General features: G+C 44.8%; 1 protein-coding gene across 1 annotated transcript; it reads right to left on the bottom strand.

Moving 5' to 3' along the window:
- Positions 1-223: 223 nt before the first annotated feature.
- Positions 224-5,064, bottom strand: LOC139567570 (neuronal pentraxin-1-like). The gene is made up of 5 exons (XM_071388928.1): positions 4,528-5,064; positions 3,820-4,027; positions 2,551-2,795; positions 2,090-2,269; positions 224-1,468 (listed from the first exon to the last, which is right to left on the bottom strand). Exons 1-5 carry the CDS (start codon positions 4,957-4,959, stop codon positions 1,247-1,249), a joined length of 1,287 nt encoding a protein of 428 aa, XP_071245029.1. The 5' UTR covers positions 4,960-5,064; the 3' UTR covers positions 224-1,246.
- Between the last annotated feature and the right edge of the window lie 22,698 nt (positions 5,065-27,762).

Raw genomic sequence — 27,762 nt, forward strand, 5'->3', positions numbered from 1 at the left:
TTCCCAGCACCTCTCTGACCTTCAGTCTGAGTTCAGGCGTTTTTTCACTTATCCAGGACCAACGTCTTTCTCCAACACCATGTGACAAGATTAAAGCAGATTTAACCAGCAATAATTATGATTCTCTCTCTCTCTCCCACATTTTCCCGCTCTCTCTTTCTCTCTTCTCATCCACACCTTTTGCTGCATACGATTCACGCCAGCCCATGAATAAACGTTTAACTCTTATGTATCACAATTTTATTACAAAAATTATATATTTTTTCATATCTTTCAATGTTGCCATGCTTGGAGCATATAACAATTCTGTAGAAAACCACCCAGTCCCAGAAAGGATAGGCAAGCAGATGTGGCAGCGTTTTGTCACTCAGTCATGCTGTTACTATACAGACACCGTAACATTCCGAATACAGATACCGGTAGTACAAACACCTGCCCAAACACGTCATCATATCCGTGAACAAACCTCAATGAAATTACATTTATCAGAATAATAACAAGAAAATCTCCCACCCTCCCTCAAAATAAATACAAAACAAACAATACATATAATTTGCAACATAAAACGTATGCGCTGAATATTTGCACCAGCCAAAGGCACCCAGGCTTTGTTGCATGTTGGCAATTAACGACATTCGTTTACAGGGTTTACAGGAGACACTTTGAAGCGAACGACAATTACAAATTATTTTTACAGTCCGACTTGCAGTGTCCTTCAACGTACCCTCGGCGTCCTCTCTCTACATGTCTCTCGTCATTCACAGTGCAAGATCCGGGGGGGTGGGTGAGGTTGAGGGATTTGGAGGGCGCTGTATCATTTCACGGCGTCAAATACTGACAATACTTGGACAGACAGCATGAGTTCCACTCTAGAGGATGGCTCCATAAATTCCGCACTGTGCTGTGGATTGTCCAACGTAAGGCGTGGATTGCCCAGCTGCCAGTCCAAGACAAAATAAGCGAATCGAAACAGCTAAAGTGCGCTTGCAACAAAACTCCAATAGAAAACCAAACAAACAGATACCAACACTGTCCAACTGAGGTTTCCAAGACGAATTAGATTTTTCTCAAGATCAAAAAAAGTTGTTTCGTACATAAATATCTAATAGAAATCCCAGGTATAAGCTTATCATTAAATAAATACCAAATAGTCTGTAACGAACATCATAATGAAGACAAGAACGACAGAAGCTCAAAAGAAATACAGATAAGTCGGATTGGCCTTGGTTTCATGTCGAAATGCAGTTCAGTTGAGCGCACGGCACGGCTCGAATGTCCACTTGGTAGCTCCACCGAATATTTCAATGTTGGACTCCGACCAAGAGAATACGTTGCCAGTTTGCGCTTTACTGTTGCAGGTTGCCAGGTTATAAATATCCCCGATGGAAAGCTTCCTATCCCACATGTTGAGATTTGCTAGCTCACCCACATATGCTTGTGTGGCGTCGAAACCTCCCCCCAGCGTGTCCTGTGGAGCAACAAGATGACAAGTTCAAGGTTAGTGGCGCGAATTGTGGGTACGCGCGCGGCCTTTCTTTTACGCGTGGCCAATCTATTACAAGTGTGTGTAATAAGCTAATCATCCTGTACTGTATTAGGAAGGAATACAATTGTCCTATACCATGGACATGCATTTATTTATATTTCTAACTATCATAAAACTATAATATAAAGCAGCCACTCTTCGTGACAGATCCACCACAACCGAAGCCCACATTTAACCATCAACACGTTATTTGCTTTTCATGACAAGATATGCCTATTACTCTTTAATTGCTACAGATTTGCCACTTTTCTATCTGAAGTGGATTGTGCGTTGTCCCAATTGAGTGGGGGTATTCCACGACATCTAGCTCGAGGGCCTTAATTAAATGGCTACGTCTTAATTGTCAATTTCGTCAAGGTCTCTCAACTTTCCCATTACTTGAATATTCCTCCCTTTGATCATTGGAGAGAGAACGTGCTCTAATATTTTCATTGCTAATGGATATCATTATTTCCCCCAGGCCATTTATCTCAATAATATATCACGACTTGCATACCAATGTAATCTAAAGTTAGTTCATCCTCATTTAGTGAACCCTCTTACCTGCTCTTGTCCCAATACGAGGACGCCCTGCGGCTTGATGGGATGGTATGGCGCCAGATTCTCTCCACTGCCCCGCAGCACTCCGTCCTGAAACGCCTCCCACATCCCGTCGCGCGTGGTCCAGGTGATGCAGATGTGATGCCACTTCCCGTCGTTGATGATGAACGGCAACTTGGCCACCTGCAGCATGGACAGCGCACCCATTACTGAATGTTCAAATAGGCCTGGCCTAGAACTAATGATTGCGGCGGTTTTTAATGTTTTCAGACAGCACTGGCTGTAAATGCAATATTTGTATAATTAAGTTGCTTGTCACGTCTCCATAACTTTCCCAGACATTGCATAATGCTGCGTAGTTTAATTTGCTAGTCTGGCACACCACATTTACGCATGGCGATCTGTCCATTTTGCCTATAACCAAATGCTGTGTAGAATATGCCATTGCCGTCAGCGATCAGTACCTTATCATTGATGAGTATCTCCATCGGGTTATTTCCCCACTCAATCAGCACCAGCTCGTTGGCCTGCCCTGGGACAGCGTAGGAGAAAGGTGTGCCCACTCCGGGCGACGCGTTAGATTTAATCCACAGACACACGGTGAAGGCATACATCTCCGGCAGGGTTCTCTTGGCTTTGGCGTACATGTAGTTGGTTCTCAACGGGAATGTCAGCTGGAACTTGTCCAGTGGTCTGTTGTCTTTCCCACCTGCGGACGAAACATAGACCTACTTGTTTACCTTTCAGTGATTTATATAATTTACATTGCACTCATAGGCCTATGTTATAGTCAGTTATGTCATATCATGTGATTGATTGATGTATTCGTATACATGGTTTGCTCCACCAGTAGAGATTTTCGATCCCTAACTAAAGGTTTTCTCATTTCTTTTTAGTTTGACGATGCTCTGATTTATATAATTGACTTAGAACAGACTGTGTATCTCTCTCCTAACCTATTATCTGCGGTATGATGTGAGCAGGGCAAACAGGGAATTGCTCTCGCTCCCTCTCTCTCTCTCTCTCTCTCTCTCACTCACACACACGCGCCATCCCTTCCTAACCTCCAACCCCCTCATTCCCCCCATCCCTTCGGGGTTGTCAGTGAGGAACTAAACCTTGATCGATGTTCCAAAACGCGCCTGTCTGTCTCCAACACTGTGCGCGCTTTATCATGCACTGCGCACATCGTTAAAACCCCCTGGTAAAGTTCCTGCGCCGCTATGTCCCCTACAAAACCAACGACTCTCGTTCACAGTCACTGGAAATAAAGCGATCATTGGCTGTCGCTACATGCCACGTTAATTATTATCCCAGCGTGGCATCACTGTGTTAATATGAGATATGCAAAGCAATGCAGCTACCTCCCGCTCTCCATCTCCCATATCCCATTACGCACTGTGGCGGGAGCTGTGCTGCGGCACTGTCTGTATTGACAAGCTACTGTGGTCTGCGGGTTTGTAGTGATTCCTCATGTGGACCAGGCAATTAACAAAGTGAAATGCAGAGTTGTTTTTAGAAACTGGCATTGTTTTAGACATATAAACAATTGAGTGAGCTAATTCCACCACATTTGGATGATTTTTTTTTACTATTAAAACTTTATGCGCAAATTATTATCAAAATAATGTAATCAGTTTAGTCGTTTGTATAAGCAAGCATTCACATGAACACAACTATTATATTGACTGTGTACATTTGGGCATGATCTCTTTGCCTCATAGCTCACTCACCTTTCTCTAGGTCCGTTATCCGGTGATGCATGGAAGTCAGCGTGGACTCCACTCGGTTCCGCTGGTCCGTATCGTTTCTCTGACCCGGTTTGGTCTCCTCCAGGGTGTTGACCCGGGACAGCACCTGCTTCTCCATATCATCAATCTTGTTCTGAAGCAGGTCTTTCAGACTATTCGCCTGGGCCGTACCGTTGTTTCGGCTGTATTGCTGTACAACGGAACAAGGACATAGGAACAGACAAGATGGGACGATTAAAATAACTTTGGGTTTAAATAAACACTCCTACATGCACGAGGCGGGGCTCGTCGTGGGTAAAGCTCTGGTGCTTAGCTCGTTTGTGGAGGGCTTACTGCCTCGGCAATTTGCATCAAATGCCTAAATTGGTCCAAAGATGAGGCGTCTGTCTGTCCTTATCAGGAGTGTGGTGCGGCTTTATGTAGTGCTCTAGAGTAATCACTTTACGTCTGGATGCGGAAAAAGAGCTTTAAATAGGTCTATAGCATTAGTGACTGGACTGAAATAACCCTATAGCAAGCAATTCACAACTATATAGAGCACTTTTAACTAGCACATTGAGCACTATGTGCTATACAACCAACCGAGCCGATTGGAAACACGTAGAATGGATTAAAAGTTGATTGAAAGCTCAAACTGCATTCCAAATTACTAGGTCAAAATATTGAGGCCAAACAAACGCCAATGCATACCTCAAGATTCTCCAACCTCTGTTTGAGAGTCTGTAAAGTCTGTCCTAGTTGAGCGAGAGTGTCCTGAGGACCCCTTGATACGTCCCCCATAGTGTTCTTGGCGCCCGGTACTATTCTCCGGCCTCCCGCTCCCGCCTCGGGCAGACTCTGGCTCTCACACCGACTCAACTTGGACGTTAGTTCCCTGATTGTCTCCTTTTGGTTCATGATGGTCTCCTTTTGCTGTAACACGGTCTCCCTCAATTGCATCACCGTCGTCTTCAAATCCTCCGCCGGACCGCTGTTCTGCATCGTAGCCGCGCACAAGTCCATATCCTTGGGCACAGACGTGCAAATAAACTGGGTCTGTCCGAAATCTTGCGTTGACCCCTCCAAAACCAAGAAAGAAAGTAGGAAAAGTTGCCAAGAGTGTCCCTCCCTGATTCCAGGCATGTTTCCTGACGTGTGTGGTGTTGCAGCCGCTGAGTTTGTTTTCAGGCAGTTGGTTTCAGCACCACGGAGCTGTCCCCTGTCTGTAGCTGTGAGGTTTCAGCTCTGCTCGTCCTAGATTTTATAGGCTAGCTACAGCCGGGATGGGGGCAGCGTTGAGGCAGGTTCTCTGCAGCACAGTGGGGAGGAAGCAGGTTGTGCTGCTTAATCACGTCCAGCCTTTTATTTAAGGTGGACCGAGGCGATTAGAAGCATATTATATATGTTTTACACCACTGCATGACGTAAGTCGTGTACTATTATGTTGTCAGTCAGGAAATGCAGGACCGAGTAAGATAAAGCACTGCTATACTGTTTTAGGAATTAGTTTCTTAGGCTGCTATTATTATGGTCTGCAATTCACATTTACAAATACAAAAGGGAGAATAGAAGAAGATTAACTTGTTTTACCAGGAGTAAATATCTTGTAGATGGCAGTCTGCTTTACATTCTTTACATTCTGAAGTTGAACTGGTATTTAAATCCACCCCCCCCCCCCCCCCCCCCCATTTTTTTAAAATTAGATTTAACTACAGTCATTTCGAAGTCATATATCAGTACAGTGCATTGAACTGATTGAATTTGAACTAACTCGTGTATTCCATTAGGCCAAGTATAGCCTATGTGTCTGAAGTTCCACCTTAAAGGAAGCCACTCCCCATGCCCCTAGAGTGAGGATCCTGGCAGAGTCCCTCTCTCTGACTATTCCACTGAGTATTCTCTCTCTCTCTCTCTCTCTCTCTCGCTCTGTCTCTCTCTCTCACCTTCCACCAGTTGGCGTGTCTCATTCATCCCCATATTTCCCCACAGACATGGGTTTATCTGATGCAATCTCGGTGCAGTGTCATGTTTTATTTCCCACGTGGGGACGAGTTGTGTCACTCATACAATGAATCTACCTCCCTGTGTGTTCATCACACAATATATTATGCATGACATACATTCAAGTTAAATGTATTGCATTAGGCTATTAGTATTTTGCCCATAGTCTGGACTCCTTAGTCTGAAGTCCTGGATGCCATATAAAACTTGAAATTCTGCTTATGGAAAACATTTGTTTTCATTTGTGAGGTAGGCTACAGTGGATTCCGGTTCAAATGTGTCTCTGGCATATTCATTGCAAGGAGTTACTTTATTCAAATGAAATGATAATTCATTGTCTGCACTATACCTTCATCAGAGCAGTTGGCATCAAGTTTCTCATGTGTGCACATCCATGCAAGAATATACAATATCTTGTCACCCAATTCAGCAACCAACAGAAAAACGTTAGGCAAAGTAAATGTATGAATCATGAAATTATCTTAGGCTAAGCAAATAGATAATTAGTCAGTGATTGAGTCCATGTAGGCTACATTTCCTCACAGAGCAAACGTCCTCCTCACAAATGCGGAGTCAAACGAAAAGGAACGGTGAACTACCGTTTTTCAAACCCTCACCATCCACCTCACCATTCATCCGAGGGGTGCTAAAAGGATATGAAATTAATTCAAATAATTAATTTAACATGTTGTTGCGGAACAAGCACAGAGGCTAGCACATGAATATGTATTAAATACAGTGAGGGAAAACGCGCCATTTCACAGATGTCACTGGAAATATTTGATTTCCCTTTTGGAGCGAGATGAGATATTTTTCCCTCATCACTGAGCTGCTGGGAATGATCGGGAAACGGATTTTAATATAGCGACAGCCAAAATATAGTGTCTTTGGTAAGTCTAGTTGGCCTAGCCCACTGGGCCAAAACAGGTTGAATCAACGTAATTACAACCAAAAAATGTAATGCGATGAGGTGGAAAACTGATTGGATTTGAAAAAAATCATCAACATAAGGGAATTTCGTATTTTTTAACCCAACTTTTTACCTAAATCCAATGACATGGTGACCTTTTTTGTTTTTTCACTTAGTTGATAACTTAAATGTAAATCAAAACTAGACGTTGAACTGACGTATGTGCCCAGCGGAAGGCTACTACACGACAGCATAGCTATTTTTCTCAACCAGTAGGCCTATGAAATAATCAGCACTGCACCAACACAGCACCCTGGACAGCAGCACAAGTTGTTAGCTTACAGACTCGGTCCTCTTGTGAAACAAATGGGCACTCCAACCCTGTACTTAATCCAACCCTGTACTTAATTTCAGTTGTTTTATCAACTGAAAATATAGTTGTATAAGACTTTGTGACACGGAAGCGGTCTCAGTCAAAAACAATGGCAGAAATTCTACAGACCCATCTGTCGAGTTTAATTGGTTTAATTATCGATCGCTTGCGTTGTAATCAACAAGGTGCCAAGCCTATGGCGGGAAAAAGTCAAGATAACAAACGGTTAATGGCAAAGTCTAATTGCGCCTGCAAGAGCTCATGTTGAAAATCCCCCTTAACTCAGCACATAAACAAGGCGCTTTCTACGTCTCAAATTGCATCCTATTCCACAGTGCACTACATTTTTTAACTTGGCAAGTCAGTTAAGAACAACTTCTCGTTTTCAATGAGAGCTAAGAGTGGGTTGTTCAGGGACAGAAGGACGGATTATTACCTTGTCAGCTCTGGGATTCGATCTTGCAACCTTTCGGTCCAACACTCTAGCCACTAGGCTACCTGCCGCGCACCTATGCAGTATATGCATAGGTCAACACGTTAACGTTCATTATCTATCGCCCAGCCCCAACAGGCAGTAAAATAGCTGTTTACTATATGGGAGCAAATTAGCCAGTGCTCTATGCATTCGATCCACAGTACTGTAAACGATCAAGCTGAACACTAACCCTGCCGGAACGTAAGACAATCCTACTGGGAGACCAGAGTCGGCCCAGCAGCTTGCCTCGGATATATATTAATATTTATCCTTCATATCTGCTGCATAAGAAAGAGCAGCGCCATATGCTCAGCCAAACGCTTCGTCTCCTCTATTTGATATCTCTGCCAGTCTTTCCTAATTTTTTTTAGACACGAGAAGTTGCATAAACAACCAGAGTTGTGACTGAGGACTCTGGGCATATTTTGTTATTTTTAATTAGTAAGCTGATTTGTTGTCTTATCGGAACGTTTGGAGCACTTTCCACTAAAAGGACAGCCGTTTACATGCCAGAACTTAGGATCAATGAAATGTGGACAAATGTAATGACCCTATGATGGTTCACTGTTCCACTGCACCAACCGTGTGAGTCGATTGCGGTCTGTCTCTACCTAGCTGCATCCCTCCAAAATTGTTTTAAATTCAATCGAAAATGTCGCTGTTCACAGCTCTCAATGGTCCTTTTGCCCCCTGTGCATCTCGCCTGAGCAAAAACCTAGGGGAACAACGGGTCTTAATAGCACCAAGTCCGTTCAGAGGCTGTAGCTCTAGTTGAGATAATATAGCATAGCTGGACTCGTCCCAAACGGCACCCCTTTCCCTTTATAGTGCAACACTTTTGACCAGAGCCCACGACCTTGGTCAAGAAAGTAGTGCACTAAAAAGGGAATAGGATTCAATTTGGGATGCAAAAATGGGAGAATGGACTGCGATCGGTATTAATCAGTCTCCCTGTGCCTACTGAATAATGCAAGGCCTTTAAAACAGAACCCAATATCTAAGAGCACAGATAGAGAAATACCTTTTAACACTGTGCCTGCCTCTGCACCACTACTCCTTTATATGACCGGCATCTGCAATGGCCGGGAGGAGGAGGGGGCAGCGAACAAGCACAAACAAACCAAGGCTGTGGGTGCTTCCCAAATGGCACTCTATTCCTTATTTAGTGTACTACTTTTGACCAGGACCCATAAGGCTCTGATAAAAAGTAGTGCACTATATAGAGTATAGGGTGCCATTTGGGATGCATAGACCCATAAGGCTCTGATAAAAAGTAGTGCACTATATAGAGTATAGGGTGCCATTTCAGACGCTCACCATGAAAAGGTTGGCTCATAGCTATATGGAATGGTTCAGAGATAACACCAGTTTTAGCAATGTTTATGCAGTGTATTTGTTTACTGTCCAGTACTGCTTGGTTGAAAGAAAAATGGTGTTTAAACACAGTAAGTTTATATGCTACTGTGAGTTTAGCCCTATACGTTTTCCTGCTTAGTACTGTAACTCTGAGAATTCGCTGTAGACAGAGAGTTTAGGCACTCCAGTCCTCCCTGGACGCTCCCCTGTTCCTCCAGTCTTGTTATCTCCCTTCCCATCATGCCATAGGAGTCTGTCTGTCTGTGGAGCTCACCGTGGGTGGTTTCCCATGGGGAGTATGGCTGGGGAGATAGAGGTAGGGAATAGGGATGACGCACACACACACACACACACACATAGACAGACAGACATACCGAGACAGGATGGGGTGAGCCAGACATGGTGAATGGCTCTGTCTAGAGGTCTATGTCTGACCCATTTTTCCCCAAGGGTGTCCATGTGTGTAGGTTAGACATGCAGGGAATGATACAGCCACTAATAACAGCTCTGCAGCCCCATTGTCAATGGCACACAGCTCTCAGTCTAGTACAGTGCTCAGTTATCTTAACGTCACCTTGAAGAGATAGTTCACCCATACTTTACGATTAGTTATGTTAGCATCAATAACCTGTAGAAATATTCAGTATGGAAGGGATAATCAACGAGGGGCTTTGCGTTCTTTGGAAAAGAATGAACGACATGGAAGGTGTGTTCTATGATGCACTAGAGAACACATAGAGCCCCGAGTTGATAACCCTTTTATATCACGGCTATAATTTAAGCCCTGAATGCTGATTGGCTGACAGCCGTGGTATATCAGACCGTATACAACACGTATGACAAACATGTATTTTTACTGCTCTAATTACTTTGGTAACGATTTTATAATAGCAATAAGGCACCTTGGGGGTTTGTGGGATATGGCCAATATACCACGGTTAAGGGCTGTATCCAGGCACTCTGCGTTGCGTCGTGTGTAAGAACAGCCCTTAGCCGTGGTATATTGGCCATATACCACACCTCCTCGGGCATTTTTGCTTAAATATACCATGGCTAAGGGATGTGTTCAGGCACTCCGTGTTGCGTCGTGGATAAGAACAGCCCTTAGCCGTGGTATATTGGCCATATACCACACCTCCTCGGGCCTTATTACTTAAATAATGCACACTCCAGAATGCCCTTCAAGCCTATCAGAAACAAGTATGCAACAATGCCATGGTATAAATAGACAATACATTTCTACAGGTAATTATGCTAACATAACTAGTCATCAAGTTTGTTTGAACTATCTCTTTAAACTAATGTTAGGATAATATATGCCATAACAAAATATACTCAAACTATTGCTTTAAGCCCAGCACAAGACTCGCCACTGCACACAAAGCACTGCCATCCTGTGACTTATTCCCCACACATTAAAACCCAAAGTGACAAAAACAAATACCAGGCACTCTTTGTTCTGCAGGCGCTAAGCTAACTTTATAGCTAATAATTCTCCTCAGTCTGCATATTAGCGCTTTCGCTAAGACAGCGCTGTTTATCAAACGACCTACACTACTGGGCTTCTTGGGCCTCGTCCAAAACAAACAGCCTCCCACACTTCCTGATATAGCTCTTCACCTACAAGAAGTGTGTGGTCGAAAAACGTGTTCAGATGGGGAGACAGATTTTCCCTTAACTTGACGTAAGATTTTAATGACTGTTACGCGCCAGTTCCTCGTACATACTGTAGTAACCATAACAAATGACTGTTTGGAAGCATGCCACAGTGTTAACAGTTGGTGGTTCTAATGAGTGGACAGCCCCAGCAGATGTGTAAGCTGGTGTAATTGGTGGTGTGTTAGTCAGGTTCCGTCTCAAATGGCACCCCAATCGCTATATAGTGCACTACTATGGACCCTGGTCAAAAGTAGCACACTACGTAGGGAATAGGGGGCCATTTGGGACGCAGACTGTCTCTCTCTGCAGGTGAAAGTGTAGGGAGAGGAAGGAACACACACAGGAAGGACGAAGCTCCTCTTTGCTTGTGTCTGGGAGCCTCATGCCTGTTGTAGGCTCTATTCACTCTAACAAGATCAACAGCTACATTGGAGAGAGATGTTTGACACCGCAATATCTCTTGACAGTCTGCCTTCCCCAATTACCTATCAAAGACTCTTTTGCTAAGTCTTCAAGGTGTGTTTTCAGTATATGGGGAGGAGCTCAATTGGCATATGGATGATGAACCATATTTTAAAAAAAATCCGAAGGCCTTTTATATTCTTAGAGATGCCTGGTAGTCCACACACATCACCACACTATGCATGAGGTCTGTCAATGGAGATTCTCCCAGGTTCTTTGACACTGTACAAACTCGTTGCGTTTCACGTTTGAGTGTCAGTGTACCAGTGGTGTAAAAAGTAGCTCATTGTTATACTTGAGTTGTCACGCCCTGATCTGTTTCACCTGTCCTTGTGCTTGTCTCCACCCCCCTCCAGGTGTTGCCCATCTTCCCCATTATCCCCTGGGTAATTATACCTGTGTTTTCTGTCTGTCTGTGCCAGATCGTTTTGTTCGTTCAACCTACCAGTGGTTTCTTTTGCGCCTGTCTTTGCTATAGTCCCAGTTTTCTAGTTTCCCGGTTTTGATCTCTGCCTGACCTGACCCCGAGCCCGCCTGCTGTTCCGGTGCCTTACACCCTCTCTGGATTATTAACCCCTGCCTGCCTGTCGTTTGCTTGCCCCTGTTTAAAGAATAAACGTTTGTTTCTTCAACACTGTCTGCACCTGGGTCATACCTTAAAATGTGATATGAGTAAAATTATAGTTACCTTAATTGAAAATGACTCAAGAGAAAGTCACAGAGTAAAATACTACTTGAGTAAAAGTCTAAAAGTATTTGGTTTTAAATATACTTAAGTAAATGTAATTGCTAAAATATACTTAGCAAAAATCAAGTTAAAAGTATAAATCATTTCAAATTCCTTATATTAAGCAAACCATACGGCACCATTTTCTTGATTTTTTAAATTTACGGATAGCCAGGGGCACACCAAAACTCAGACATCATTACAAATGCAGCATTTGTGTTTAGTGAATCCGCTAGATCAGAGGCAGTAGGGATGACCACGGATGTTCTCTTGAGAAGTGTGTGAATTTGAAAATGTTCCTTTCCCGCTAAGCATTCAAAATGTAACAAGTACTTTTGGGTGTCAGGGAAAATTTATGGAGTAAAATGTCCATTATTTCTTTAGGAATGTAGTTAAGTAAAAGTTGTCAAAAATATAAATATTAAAGTGAAGAACAGATACAATAAAAACCTACTTAAGTAGTACTTTAAAGTATTTTTACTTAAGTACTTTACACCACTGCAGCGTACCAAGGGCGCTCACCGTAGCTCATATATCAAAATGTCATTGCATGTGTTTCCAAGGATATGGATATAATTTGAATCCTGGATGCTGATTGTCTGAAAGCCATGGTATATGAGACATAAACCAGGTGATTACAATCTTGTCTCATCACTGCAATTACCCAACAGGCTCGGCCAAGGTCAAGTCATGCATCCTCCGAAACATGACACGCAACGCTGCTACTTAACACCCGCTTGCTTAACTCAGAAGCCAGCTGCACCAATGTGTCAGAGGAAGCACTGTTCAACTGACAATCTTAGTCAGCTTGCAGGCACCCGCCCCGCCACAAGGAGTCGTTAGAGTGCGATGAGCCAAGGAAAGCCCCCCCGGACAAACCCTCCCCTAACAACACTGGGCCAATTGTGCACCGCCCTATGGGACTCCCAGTCACGGCCAGCTGTGACACAGCCTGGGATCAAACCCTAGGCTGTAGTGAGCCTCAACACTGCGATGCAGTGCCTTAGACCGCTGCGCCACTCGGGAGGCTTAGCACCTCTGAGATTTGTAATATATGGCCAATATACCACGGCTAAGGGCTGTATCTAGGCACTCATTGTTGCGTCGTGCTTAAGAACAGCCCTTAGCTTTGGTATATTGGCCATAGATCACACCCCCTCTGGGTTTATTGCTTAAATATATAACATATTGTTACTGCAGGCTGGGGACTACAGATGTTCACAGTTCACCTTGTGACTCTGGACCGTCACCACTCCCCTGGGGTGTCATAGCACCGAGTGGCACCAGTCTGGTAGCAGCCACGACTCACCAGGCCACACTTATGCACGCACGCACGCATACACATACACACATTCACACACACATCCAATCTGCTTTACCCAATTACTGTTATTTAAGTTTTCAGATCAAGGACTCTTTGCACTCAAGGAGGGTTTTCTGTGTATGGGGAGGAGCTTAGTGGATGGATGAAAAAACCCTCTTCAATATTGCACTGCAAAGTTTTCTGAAGGCCTTTTGTATTCTTAGAGATGCATTGCTATTTCCTCACATCGCCACACTTCGCATGAACACGGTCGACGGAGATTCTCCCAGGCACTTTGACACTCCACAAACTCGTTGCATTTCACGTCTGAGTGTCCGTGTACCAAGGGCGCTCTCCTTAGCTCATCATCGAAACATCACTGCATGTGTTTCCAAGGATATGAAACCCTACAATGCACAGAATCATAACCATTTAGCACCTCGCTATAGCGGAACACTTTACAGCAAGAAAGCACACGGTGCAAAGAGATAAATGGTGTTATGTGCCAACTGCCAAGCCAATTTGGAAGTTTTAGTTGGACGCTTTAACAATGCTTTTACAATGTGTCACTGTTTCAACAGACGCAGCACTCTTAAAAGGCAAGCTGAGGATACCCTATCAGTATACTCCGCATTGACAGTATGAGGAGTGTGGGCCCTCCACTTCTGTAGGAACCCCATAATGTTGTGGAAACCCCGTAAACCATGAAGGGGTAGGAAGTTAACAGTGTAATGGAGACAGTACTTCAGATCCTCTCCTCTCATGACACGACTACACTATCCCAGCTTCCTCCTGTAAAAGATAACTCTCTTTGCTTTCTGCCCTCTTAACACAGCCATTCATGGGGGGGGATTATGACGTTTAAAATAACTTTAATACCTCAACAGAGAACAAAGAATTTGCTTTAAATGGCTCACATTCTGCTTCCGCAGCTGGGGCGTTTCAGATTGCTCCCCATAGCTGGAGTCAACATTGTGGTAATGTTGGCGGTTGGCGGCAGTTTACTTTCCTCTGTTTGGATTTGAATCTCATCATTAAGGACAAACCCAATTAAAAGCAGCCTGCTGTCTCCCAAGCAGGAGACCAGCTCCCATCATGCCCTTCACCAGACGGCGGTGGGAGCCCCACAGCAGTTGTCGAGGTCACCAGAACTTTCTTGTGTGATTTATGGGGAGTTGGCCCACTTCAAGGTGGTTTGCGGGGACTTGGCCTACTTCAACTCCAAGGTGGTTTGTGGTGACTCTGCACACTCCAATGTGTTTTGTGAGGACTCACTCCAAGGTGGTTTGCGAGGACTCACTCGACACACTCCACTGTGTCTATATAACGAAAGATGAAAAATCACCAAATCAGCGTTAATTAAAGTGGGTCCACATTCTCCACCAAGGCATCCTTCAGCTTTGGGCTGAGTTTGCAGATACCCAGGCTCTTACTCCTGCCCTGTGTGTTTTATGTACGATTCGTTTCCTTCTTGCGTAACAGCCATCTTAGATTACGATAGTACATCATTTGATGGTGTCTTAAGTAAGTCTTCAGTGTCCACCTGTCATTGGTCTGCTCTTAAAATAGAATAGCTCTAACTCTACACTGTGGGGTATCTCAATGTTCTGAGGACCTCACATGATGCAGTATACTAATGGGAAGCAGCCTTCTAGGCAGCCTTTCATTGCTTTATCAAAGGCTCAGGCTCAGTTGATTCAGTTCATATATGGCAAGGCTGCTCACTGTTGGTCCTGGAGGGCCAAAACACATCTGGTTTTCATCCTCTCCTTCTAATCAGGGACTTAGTCAGACCTGGGACACCAGGTGAGTGCAATTAACTACCAGGTAGGAACAGAAAAACAGCAGTGTTTCGGCCTTCCAGGGAATTGAACAGCCCTGATATATGGGCGTACTACATATATGATAGTGACATCATGCCTGAGTAACTTGTGACACTTAAACGTTTGTCAGGTCTAATGCTTCACACCTCCTCTGAAGTGGAATTTGATTGATCCTTAACACATTGCGACAGGATGCTGCTTTTGGTGCGTATACCTGTGTTCCCGCAACACGTGCCTAGCTACATTAAAGACCTTGATAGACATGCTGTCAGAGAGCTATTTTGAATATAAAAAGCCCTCTTTTGTATCAGTTTGAGATACCTCTTCTATCATGTAGCTTTGATGTGACGTGAAAGGCCACTCGACATTCTCCCCTCTCTTTACAAGGAGCTTGGTCTATAATGCCGGATGTCCACCAGATGCATATGCGTTTTGTTTTGCCGAATGTCAATCCGCATTTTCCATACTTGACGCACATGTGCTTCACTTTTCAACTAGCTAAAAGCTAGCTAGTTGGAGTCTGTGACTGTGCTTCTGTTTGTACCACCGCACGGTAAAGTAACGCAGGAGTTGAAAATATTGAACGCGTGCGGTACACAGAACGCACAGCAGCCTAGTGCGGTACCCCCCAGCGTAGCGTTGCGGAATGCTCCATTGACAATGAATGACTTCTGCCTGAACGCAATGAGTTTGATGGCTCTGGTGGACATGAGGCGTAACACTACAGTATGCAGACAGAGCTGACAACTCATGGGAGTGGCTTTTCTGTACACGCATCACATTAAGCTCGATTGTTATCAGATGAAGTGCGTACTCCATCATGCCGCTGTCGTTTCACTCAGGTTAACAGTAGCGCTGCGTGGGTAAACTCACTGGGGAAGACTGGCCAGGAAAATAATGCTATATTGCAACCTATGTGTTGTGATAATTGTGTTTGCTCTACAACCTGTTAGTTCATATGCCTTGCGACTGTAATATATAGGCCTAAGGCCGAGACTATAAGAAGACACAGTGGCAGAATAAATTCAACCACACCTTTTTCATCACCAGACAGAGCAAGCTCTGTCTGGTGAAGTCCAGTTTGTGTGTGTGCGTGCAAGTAGAAACCCCATTAGCTCACCCTACTTGTAGAGAAACATCAATGCCAACCTCCTCTTTCATGTTGCCTAAACAGTCTATGACTCTGTCATACAGTAAACACTTTGAGTTTTTGTCATCCCAGACTACCTGGCTAAAATGCCAGGCCAGTTAGTTAACATTAGCTTATTACATCTAGCTACATGTTGAACTGCCATCCTTTCAGGCCAGGGGCACAATGTATGAATTTAGGATTGGATCAGATTCGGCATTATAATCAATGGCCAGTACGGAGGATGAAGTAAAACCACAAGTCTAAATCCCTATCCCCATCCATGGTTAATTTAAGAAAGGGCCAATTTTAGCTAGCTAGCCACCGGAAGACAACACAACTAGTTGCAACAATACATTTATTTCTGTAAATTACTTTTGGTGTGATGTGATTGGTGTGAAGTCAAATCTAAACTGACTTCCCTTTTTTTGGTGCACCAGGACCATTCACAGTTGAGCTCACTCAGTTTAGCTCAATGCTGACCGGCTATTATTTGTATTTATTTTTATCAAGGGAGGCCAAATGCTCGCTGGCTTTCCTCGTATTCAATACTACGGGCGGCAACAATATCATATTATTTTTGACCAGACAGCATCAGGTAGATGGGCTTCACATACAGAGACAGAGGGGCGCTGTTGCGCTCACTCGGATGCTTTCTCCGGTGATATACATTCAGCCTCTTGCGAATTGAAGGCAAATTATGAACACAGAACAGGGCTCCGGGCAGCCGAGCGGAAATGGAAGAAAACTCGCCTCCCTGCGGACCTGGCATCCTTTCACTCCCTCCTCTCTACATTCTCCTCTTCTGTCTCTGCTGCTAAAGCCAATTTCTACCACTCTAAATTCCAAGCATCTGCCTCTAACCCTAGGAAGCTCTTTGCCACCTTCTCCTCCCTCCTGAATCCTCCTCCCCCTCCTCCCCCCTCCTCCCTCTCTGCTGATGACTTCGTCAACCATTTTGAAAAGAAGGTCGACGACATCCGATCCTCGTTTGCTAAGTCAAACGACACCGCTGGTTCTGCTCACACTGCCCTACCCTGTGCTTTGACCTCTTTCTCCCCTCTCTCTCCAGATGAAATCTCGCGTCTTGTGACGGCCGGCCGCCCAACAACCTGCCCGCTTGACCCTATCCCCTCCTCTCTTCTCCAGACCATTTCCGGAGACCTTCTCCCTTACCTCACCTCGCTCATCAACTCATCCTTGACCGCTGGCTACGTCCCTTCCGTCTTCAAGAGAGCGAGAGTTGCACCCCTTCTGAAAAAACCTACACTCGATCCCTCCGATGTCAACAACTACAGACCAGTATCCCTTCTTTCTTTTCTCTCCAAAACTCTTGAACGTGCCGTCCTTGGCCAGCTCTCCTGCTATCTCTCTCAGAATGACCTTCTTGATCCAAATCAGTCAGGTTTCAAGACTAGTCATTCAACTGAGACTGCTCTTCTCTGTGTCACGGAGGCGCTCCGCACTGCTAAAGCTAACTCTCTCTCCTCTGCTCTCATCCTTCTAGACCTATCGGCTGCCTTTGATACTGTGAACCATCAGATCCTCCTCTCCACCCTCTCCGAGCTGGGCATCTCCGGCGCGGCCCACGCTTGGATTGCGTCCTACCTGACAGGTCGCTCCTACCAGGTGGCGTGGCGAGAATCTGTCTCCGCACCACGTGCTCTCACCACTGGTGTCCCCCAGGGCTCTGTTCTAGGCCCTCTCCTATTCTCGCTATACACCAAGTCACTTGGCTCTGTCATATCCTCACATGGTCTCTCCTATCATTGCTATGCAGACGACACACAATTAATCTTCTCCTTTCCCCCCTCTGATAACCAGGTGGTGAATCGCATCTCTGCATGTCTGGCAGACATATCAGTGTGGATGACGGATCACCACCTCAAGCTGAACCTCGGCAAGACGGAGCTGCTCTTCCTCCCGGGGAAGGACTGCCCGTTCCATGATCTCGCCATCACGGTTGACAACTCCATTGTGTCCTCCTCCCAGAGTGCTAAGAACCTTGGCGTGATCCTGGACAACACCCTGTCGTTCTCAACTAACATCAAGGCGGTGACCCGTTCCTGTAGGTTCATGCTCTACAACATTCGCAGAGTACGACCCTGCCTCACGCAGGAAGCGGCGCAGGTCCTAATCCAGGCACTTGTCATCTCCCGTCTGGATTACTGCAACTCGCTGTTGGCTGGGCTCCCTGCCTGTGCCATTAAACCCCTACAACTCATCCAGAACGCCGCAGCCCGTCTGGTGTTCAACTTTCCCAAGTTCTCTCACGTCACCCCGCTCCTCCGCTCTCTCCACTGGCTTCCAGTTGAAGCTCGCATCCGCTACAAGACCATGGTGCTTGCCTACGGAGCTGTGAGGGGAACGGCACCTCCGTACCTTCAGGCTCTGATCAGGCCCTACACCCAAACAAGGGCACTGCGTTCATCCACCTCTGGCCTGCTCGCCTCCCTACCTCTGAGGAAGTACAGTTCCCGCTCAGCCCAGTCAAAACTGTTCGCTGCTCTGGCACCCCAATGGTGGAACAAACTCCCTCACGACGCCAGGTCAGCGGAGTCAATCACCACCTTCCGGAGACACCTGAAACCCCACCTCTTTAAGGAATACCTAGGATAGGATAAAGTAATCCTTCTAACCCCCCCCCCCTTAAAAGAGTTAGATGCACTATTGTAAAGTGGTTGTTCCACTGGATATCATAAGGTGAATGCACCAATTTGTAAGTCGCTCTGGATAAGAGCGTCTGCTAAATGACTTAAATGTAAATGTAAATGTAATGAAACACTGAGAGACAAAATATATATTATTCAATGTTTTTTTCTTTTTTTCTTGGGGAAGCCTGACTTCCCTTGGCATCCATGAGTACACGCCACTGCAGGTAAATGACTGTCAGCTCAATTTCAGAGATGCTGATTCAAATTTGTCTCTCAATTTGGCTGGATACAACCCACCCACCAGCCATATCAAATGCATTTTGAATATCTTTTTTTACAATATCATGGACTGAATCCAGTCATTTTATGTTTAACTCGATTATAACCCTCAAAATGATGACACAACTCAATTATAAGTCTATTACACAGGAGGCAATTATGTTTTACCATGACCTTGTGCTCAGAACATTGAACCTTTTCTGGTTGAAGGTGCCTGTACTGATTAACACCTAAGGACAAACCTCTCTCGGCTACCCACACCTCTTCAGTGTGTGTGAGTGTGTGTGTGTGTGCAATGTGTGTGTGTGACGTACGTGTTTGTGTGTGAGAGGGAGAAAGAGTTTATGCGAAAGTGTGCGTGTGAGAGTGGAGAGGAGCAGCAGCTGTTTCTCTGCGGTAAATGGGTCCTCATGTTCACAGGGTGGGTATTGTCGGGGACCTTCTGTGAATGAGTGCGAACACGTGGTTGGCTGTCCTCCTGTCTAGTGGGAATGAAACCTGAGAATAGGCTGCCTGCTCGTCCACTGGCTTCAAATGTTTGTGCGTGGGCGTGCGTGTGCGCACGCACCTAAAAATAGACCTTTGGCTCAGCAATGGTGACATCACCCTATTATAACCTGAGGTACCAAAATCCCCTCTAGGACCTTCTCCTCCTTTTGTCAAATGACAAATGACTTCACAACCATTGAAGTGCTCTTCAACTCGAGGTCAGCCTGCCCTCCTTTCTCCCCCTCCTCTCCTCCTCTTCCTCTCACTCCCACCAGCTCTTTCAAATCCTCCATTCGCCATTCATCATCAAATCCTTTCCATCGAAAGGCTTGAGTAACCTAGTGATGATAAGTGAAAGGTAATCTATGGGGCGTGTGTTTCACACCCATTCATCTGACACACACACACACGCACATACACACACATGTTTGTTTTACCATCCTTGTGGGGACCGAACAATTGATTCCCATTCAAAATCCTATTTTCCCTAACCTTAACCCAACCTTAACCCCAAATGCCTAACCCCTGACCCTAATTCTAACCCTAAGTGTAACCCTAACCCCAAAGCCTAATATTTATTGTTTTACTATCCTTGTGAGGACACACACACACACACACACACACACAATGGAGCATTTTCCTGGTCCCACACTCCCATTGATTGGTAGATTATCTCATATTAACACATTGATCAGCTGTAAACGGAGACTGCGTCTGGGAGTGTGATCTGTGATAGATGCGTTGTTGATCATGAATTAATGGACACCTGTCTCAGTGGTTATTGATGAATGTTTCTGTTGAGGCCATTACAGATGATGGTGGAATTACATTCATGTTAGGGCTATCAGCGTATCTCTCAAAGCTAATTATTGGTATTGGTCTTTCTTTGGTTATAAAAAAGATCAGGTTTCTGTGCTGTCATTTATATCAGGGTCTCACAGCAGCGACTCTGATGGTCTTTGTCACTTCAAGCGTTGTGAGAATGTTAACGCTACCTTTTCAGTCGTACCTCACTCTAACCTTATTTAACCTCCCACCTCAATGGAGAGAGAGAGATAAAGAGGGAGAGAAAGAGAGAGATCTCAGTGTAATTCACTTCAGAAAGCGATGCTTTGTTGTCTCTTTTGAGGACAAACTCTGATGAAGACCCCGTATAAACACAGCGACCATTATAGTTTGAAGTTTTGAGATGGAAACTTTGCATTTGATTTAAGGCGATATCAACCTTTAATGTGAGTTATGAGCCCCGAAGCTGGCGCGAGACTGTCAGGGAAAATGGCCGCACTTGGAGAAAATACTGATGACGATGATATCAATGCTGAAGAATGCAAAGCATTAATCATGGCTCCTCTGTTTTTATTGATGGTCTGTGAGCTTGGCAGACGAACGGCACCAACATGCATAATTAAAACTGGACCCAGAAGCTGGTGTTGTTTCGTCCTCCCAAACAAAGTTTAATGTGCAACCTTTCTTTAATTCCTTAACTTCTTCAAATAAGGTGAAATGAGATGCTGCATGACTTGTAATGGTGGCTTTAGCTGTGTCGTGATTTAAGACACCAATGGTTCGTACATGCATAAAAAAAGTCATGCTGAGTCAGGAAACCATGATTTGAACTCTGATCCCCATAATGTCGCCCGTACAGTATGTACCTTTATGTGACTGAGAAGAACTGGGTGGGGCGAGTTAATGCCTCATTACGGCTCTTCCGTCTCCAGTTTCCCGTCTGAGAGGACACACTATTATCGTCCACTTAGAGGATCACATGATTATTATAGACAAGCTTCCTGGTAAAACAAACCTCTCCACATCCGATTGGAAACCTCTCCGATCCATCTCTCTATCTCTCTCTGCCATTCTCTGCTCTCTCTCTTCTTGCATGGTTCTTTGGCTCTGTCGTCTTGCCAGCCTTGTTGTAATCAGTCCTCAGGGAGGTGACACGTTGGCTTTTCTTCACCCTTGTCTGATTTGGCTCTGGGAACAGCTCCAGTTTCCGGATTGAGCCCCGTTGATCACCTTGTCACCATGCTCCCAATCTGGGAGGAGAACGCTGTGTTTGTCTGTGTGTGTGTGTGTGTGAGAGAGAGGATGTGTGTGTGTGTGACTAATCTTCCCCTCCCCTCCCCACTATCCCAGGGTCTCAACCTCCATTACACAATTTAGAGATTGAATTGGTTTTTCATTCACACTGGACACTGAGACAGGAGGGATAGATTCAGCCTGATACAGTTATGAGTTTCTTACAAATCTCTAGATTGCTGTACCATAGTGTTGCTGCTGGCTAACTCAAATTGCCAGCATATTGATTACTGCACTGGCCAATGCAGTGAGAGGGAGAAAATCCTACTCTCCATCTGCCATACTGTTTTCATGTTTTCTGATGAGCTGAGATGACCGCCTTGTGGTGGTGCATATATATGATCTGAGTTGTATTGTGGTGTGCTCATCACCAAGAGGATGAGAGAGTGATATTTTTGTCTGATTTAACAGGGAGGTGACTGAGACATTGGAAGAGCCTCTACTTCCCATCTACCATAGCTCATCTCCATTGCATCCCCTATGTCCTGTCTCCTATGAACCAACCAAGAAAATGGATGGAAACAGGAAGGGTTCTCTTGTCCAATAAGAAAGAATGATTTTCATTTTCCGTTGCAATACGACACAGTAGTAAAGAACCTTTCTGTGTCTTTTGATCACAGCAATTAAAAGTCCTTAAATATGAAATAATGTCATTCTCCAAGTGCTTCACAACATCCCATTTGTCTTACTAGAGAGTAACTAATCAAAAGAGAACCACTGTGTTCTCCCAGAAGCTCGGCTGGTGCGTAAAACCCGCGAATTCAGACAAACAAAAAGGTGTCATGGGTTTGCACTTAAAAAGATGTTGCATGAAGCTTACTCTATTATTCGATTTTTAAAATCATTTTCACTGCATCAGGGATAGCATACATACACAGATGTTTCGGCTTCACAGCCTTCTTCAGTGTGTAGGTGCACATTTCTTTAATTCAAAACAGAATTTGTAAAGAACAACCGATGAGCATCAAGTGCTTCTAATCAGGGTTGCCACTCATCTGCCAATCAGGGATGTGGCTTTTCTGGTCTACCTGTATACAAATGAGTCACAAAGAAATACATAATTATAGGCTATGGGAGGGGGGACGAGGGGCAACTCACAAATCAACCACCCCAGGTGTCCGCTCACCTGAATAGATCATATCAATTAATGTGATAGCCCACCACAAAAGACATCAGGCACAGCCGTTCATATATACAGTATGTGGGGTCAACTCATAAACTATATGCAAAAATGGATATGGACAGTGTTCTTGTAGCCTATAACAGTCTAAATTTGGCTTATAGGAAGGAGGTGAAATCTAAATCTTCGTTTAAACCTTGTGGAGATACAGAATTTTAATGTATACAGGCCATTCGGAAAGTATTCAGACACCGTGACTTTTGCCACATTTTGTTACATTTTGTTATTCTAAAATGTATGAAATAAATGCTTTTCCTCATCAATCTACACAAAATACCCAATAATGAGAAAGCAATTAAATTATTATTATTTTTTGTTGCAAAAAACAGATACCTTATTTACATTAGTATTCATACCCTTTGCCACGAGACTCTAAATGTAGCTCAAGTGCATCCTGTTTCCATTGATCATCCTTGAGATGTTTCTACAACTTGATTTCCACAACTTGACCTGTGGTAAATTCAATTGATTGGACATGATTTGGAAAGTCACACACCTGTCTATATAAAGTCCCACAGTTGACAGTGCATGTCAGAGCAAAAGCCAAGCCATGTCGAAGGAATTGTCCTAGTGCGCCGAGACAGCATTGTGTCGAGACACAGATCTGGGGAAGGGTACCAAAACATTTCTGCAGCATTGAAGGTCCTCAAGAACACATTGGCCTGCATCATTCTTGAATGGAAGAAGTTTGGAACCACCAAGACTCTTCCTAGAGTTTTCCGCCCAGGAAAACTGCGTAATCGGGGCAGAAGGGCCTTGGTCAGGGAGGTGACCAAGAACCCGATGGTCACTCTGACAGAGCTCCTGAGTTCCTCTGTGAAGATGGGAGAACCTTCCAGAAGGACAACAATCTCTGCAGCACGTCACCAATCAGGCCTTTATGGTAAAGTGGTCAGACAGAAGCCACTCCTCAGTAAAAAAGCACATGACAGCCCGCTTGGAGTTTGCCAAAAGGCACCTAAAGCACTCTCAGACCATGAGAAACAAGATTCTCTGGTGTGATGAAACCAAGTTTGAACTCTTTGGCCTGAATTTCAAGCATCACGTCTGGAGGAAACCTGGCACCATCCCTATGGTGAAGCATGATGGTGGCAGCATCATACTGTGGGGATGTTTTTCAGCGGCAGGGATTGGGAGACTAGTCAAAACCGAGGGAATAATGAACGGAGCAAAGTACAGAGAGATCATTGTTTAAAACCTGCTCCAAAGCGCTCAGGACCTTAGACGGGGGCGAAGGTTCACTTTCCAACAGGACAACGGCCCTAAGCACACAGACAAAACAATGCAGGAGTGGTTTCGGGACAAGTATATATTATTCGTAGCCGTCTATTTACCACCACAAACCGATGCTGGAACTAATACCGCACTCAACGAGCTGTATAATGCCAAAAGCAAAGAAGAAAATGCTCATCCAAAAGCAGCGCTCCTAGTGGCCGGGGACTTTAATGCTGGCAAACTTAACGTTTTACCCAATTTCTACCAACATGCCACATGTGCAACCAGAGGGGGAAAAAATCTAGACCACCTTTACTCCACAAACAGAGACGCATACAAAACTATCCCTCACCCTACATTTGTCAAATCTGACCATAATTATATCCTCCTGATTCCTGCTTCCAAGCAAAAGCTAAAGCAGGAAGTACCTGTGACTCGCTCAATACAGAAGTGGTCAGATGACGCAGATGCTGCGCTACAGGACTGTTTTGCTAGCACAGACTGGAGTATGTTCCGGGATTCATCCAATGGCATTGAGGAGTATACCACCTCAGTCATCGGCTTCATCAATAAGTGCATCGACGACGTCGTCCCCACAGTGATCGTATGTACATATCCCAACCAGAAGCCATGGATTACAAGCAACATCCCCATCGAGCTAAAGGCTAGAGCTGCCGCTTTCAAGGAGCGGGACACTAGTCCGGACGCTTATAAGAATTCCCGCTACGCCCACAAACGAACCATCAAACAGGCAAAGCATCAATTCAGGATTAAAATTGAATCCTACTCCCCCGGCTCTGATGCTCATCGGATGTGGCAGATCTTGAAAACTATTACTTGAAAACTAAGTGAAACCCAGCCGCGAGCTGCACAGTGACGCGAACCTACCAGATGAGCTAAATGCCTTTTATGCTCGCTTTGAGGCAAGCAACACTGAAACATGCATGAGAGCACCAGCTGTTCTGGACAACTGTGTGATAACGCTCTCGGCAGCCGATGTGAGCAAGACCTTTAAACAGGTCAACATTCACAAAGCCACGGGGCCAGACGGATTACCAACTGGCAAGTGTCTTCACTGACATTTTCAACCTCTCCCTGACCGAGCCTGTAATACCTACATGTTTCAAGCAGACCACCATAATGATTACCGCCCCATAGCACTCACGTCTGTAGCCATGAAGTGTTTTGAAAGGCTGGTCATGGCTCACATCAACAGCATCATCCCGGATACCCTAGACCCACTCCAATTCGCATACCGCCCCAACAGATCCACAGATGACGCAATCTCAATTGCACTCTACATTGCCCTTTCCCACCTGGACAAAAGGAACACCTATGTGAGAATGCTGTTCATTGACTACAGCTCAGCATTCAACACCATAGTGCCCTCAAAGCTCATCACTAAGCTAAAGACCCTGGGACTAAACACCTGCCTCTGCAACTGGATCCTGGACTTCCTGACGGGCCACCCCCAGGTGGTAAGGATAGGCAACAACACATTTGCCACGCTGATCCTCAACACTGGGGCCCCTCAGGGGTGCGTGCTTAGTCCCCTCCTGTACTCCCTGTTCACTCACAACTGCGTGGCCAAACACGACTCCAACACCATCATTAAGTTTGCTGACGACACAACAGTGGTAGGCCTGATCACTGACAACAATGAGACAGCCTATAGGGAGGAGGTCAGAGACCTGGCAGTGTGGTGCTAGGACAACAACCTCTCCCTCAATGTGAGCATGACAAAGGAGCTGATCGTGGACCACAGGAAAAGGCGGGCCGAACAGGCCCCCATTAACACCGACGGGGCTGTAGTGGAGTGGGTCGAGAGTTTCAAGTTCCTTGGTGTCCACATCACCAATGAACTATCATGGTCCAAGCACACATAGACAGTTGTGAAGAGGGCACGACAACACCGTTTCCCCTCAGGAGATTGAAAAGATTTGGCAAGGTTCCCGAGATCCTCAAAAAGTTCTAAAGCTGCACCATCGAGAGCATCCTGACCGGTTGCATCAGCACCTGGTATAGCAACTGCTCGGCATGTGACAGTAAGGCGCTACAGAGGGTAGTGTGTACGGCCCAGTACATCACTGTGGCCAAGCTTCCTGCCATCCAGGACCTATATACTAGGCGGTGTCAGAGGAAAGCCCCAAAAATTGTGCAAGACTCCATTCACCCAAGTCAGACTCTTCTCTCTGCTACTGCACGGCAAGCGGTACCGGAGCGCCAAGTCTAGGACCAAAAGGCTCCTTAACAGCTTCTACCCCCAAGCCATAAGACTGTTGAACAATTAATCAATTGGCCACCCGGACCCCACCCCCCCATTTGCTACTCGCTGTTTATTATCTATGCATAGTCACTTTACCCCTACCTACATGTACAAATTACCTCCATTAACATGCACCCCCGCACATTGATTCGGTACCATTACCCCCTGTATATACTGTAGCCTCGTTATTGTTATTTTATTGTGTTAATTTGTATTATTTTGTCCTTGAGCCCACCCATCCATCCATAGCCTGGACTTGAACTCGATCAAACATCTCTGTAGAGACCTGAAAATAGCTGTGAAGCGATGCTCCCCATCCAACCTGACCGAGCTTGAGCTGATCTGCAGAGAAGAATGGGAGAAACTCCCCAAATACAGGTTTGCCAAGCTTGTAGCGTCATACCGAAAAAGACTTGAGGCTGTAAACGCTGCCAAAGGTGCTTCAACAAAGTACTGAGTAAAGGGTCTGAATACTTATGTAAATGTGATATTTCAGTTTATTTGCAAACATTTCTAAAAACCTGTTTTTGCTTTGTCATTATGGGGTATTGTGTGTATACCGATGAAGAAAAAAAACTATTTAATCAATTTTAGAATAAGGCTGTAAAGTAACAAAATGTGGGAAAAGTCAAGGGCTCTGACTACTTTCCGAATGCATTGTATCTCCACACGGCTTCTCTTTGGAGTAATTTGTTGCTGTAATCACCTCCTCTACATGATGGATGAACTAAGAGAGTAAACAGAAAGTGGGTTTCATTTTTGTCACAGGGACAGATGGATGTGTTTTTTCTCTCCAGTGTTTCTTCTGAAACCTTAAACACCCACTGAGTGAGGAATGAGCACAAAAGGCAGACAGCAGTGGATACTAGGGAAAATAAAGAGGCAGCTGCTTTCTGTGTGAATTCACTTGTTCGGTGGAAACAGGCAGTGAGAATTGCAAGGTGCAATTCAGCAAACATTCTTGCGGCCGAGTAACCCTGAGGTAAAAATCTGGTCAGAAGGAATGTAACAGACAACCAAACATATGCTGGAAATATCTTTGAGCAGCACCCTGCGTCCCCTCCCCCATTACTTTTCTCTGGCTAAAGAATTGCATGTGCTTCTTTTCTAGAGAAAATCTAATTAGGTAAGAAAGGGCAACCTTTGAATGTTATACTTTAAAGAAGTACATTTTAAATGTTTGAAGAGGCAATCTGCAGTTGCTTCATCCATTTTTGGAATTAATTATATGTACCCACTGATTCTTTGGTGAATATAACTTATACATGCCTCATTAGCTTAGTTCAACTGTCTTACCCGATTAGGATCCAAAATATAAGCTTGTTTTACTCCAATGTCTGTAAACAAAGTAAATGTAAACAAACACTATATAGCCTCAAAATATGGTTAAAACTGTAATTCTGATATCATGGATGGTCAGTCCTAGTGTTGGTCAGTCCTGTCTATGAATTTGAGAGTGATTACATTTCTCCAGCTCCATCTTCTAGCTTTTTACCGAATTAGGGGCAGGAGGGTGCTTTGTTATTGCCCATTTAAGGTATTTTATGTTTGTTTGGATTATAATAC

This window comes from Salvelinus alpinus, chromosome 2, assembly GCF_045679555.1.
Source record: "Salvelinus alpinus chromosome 2, SLU_Salpinus.1, whole genome shotgun sequence".
NCBI lineage: Eukaryota > Metazoa > Chordata > Actinopteri > Salmoniformes > Salmonidae > Salvelinus > Salvelinus alpinus.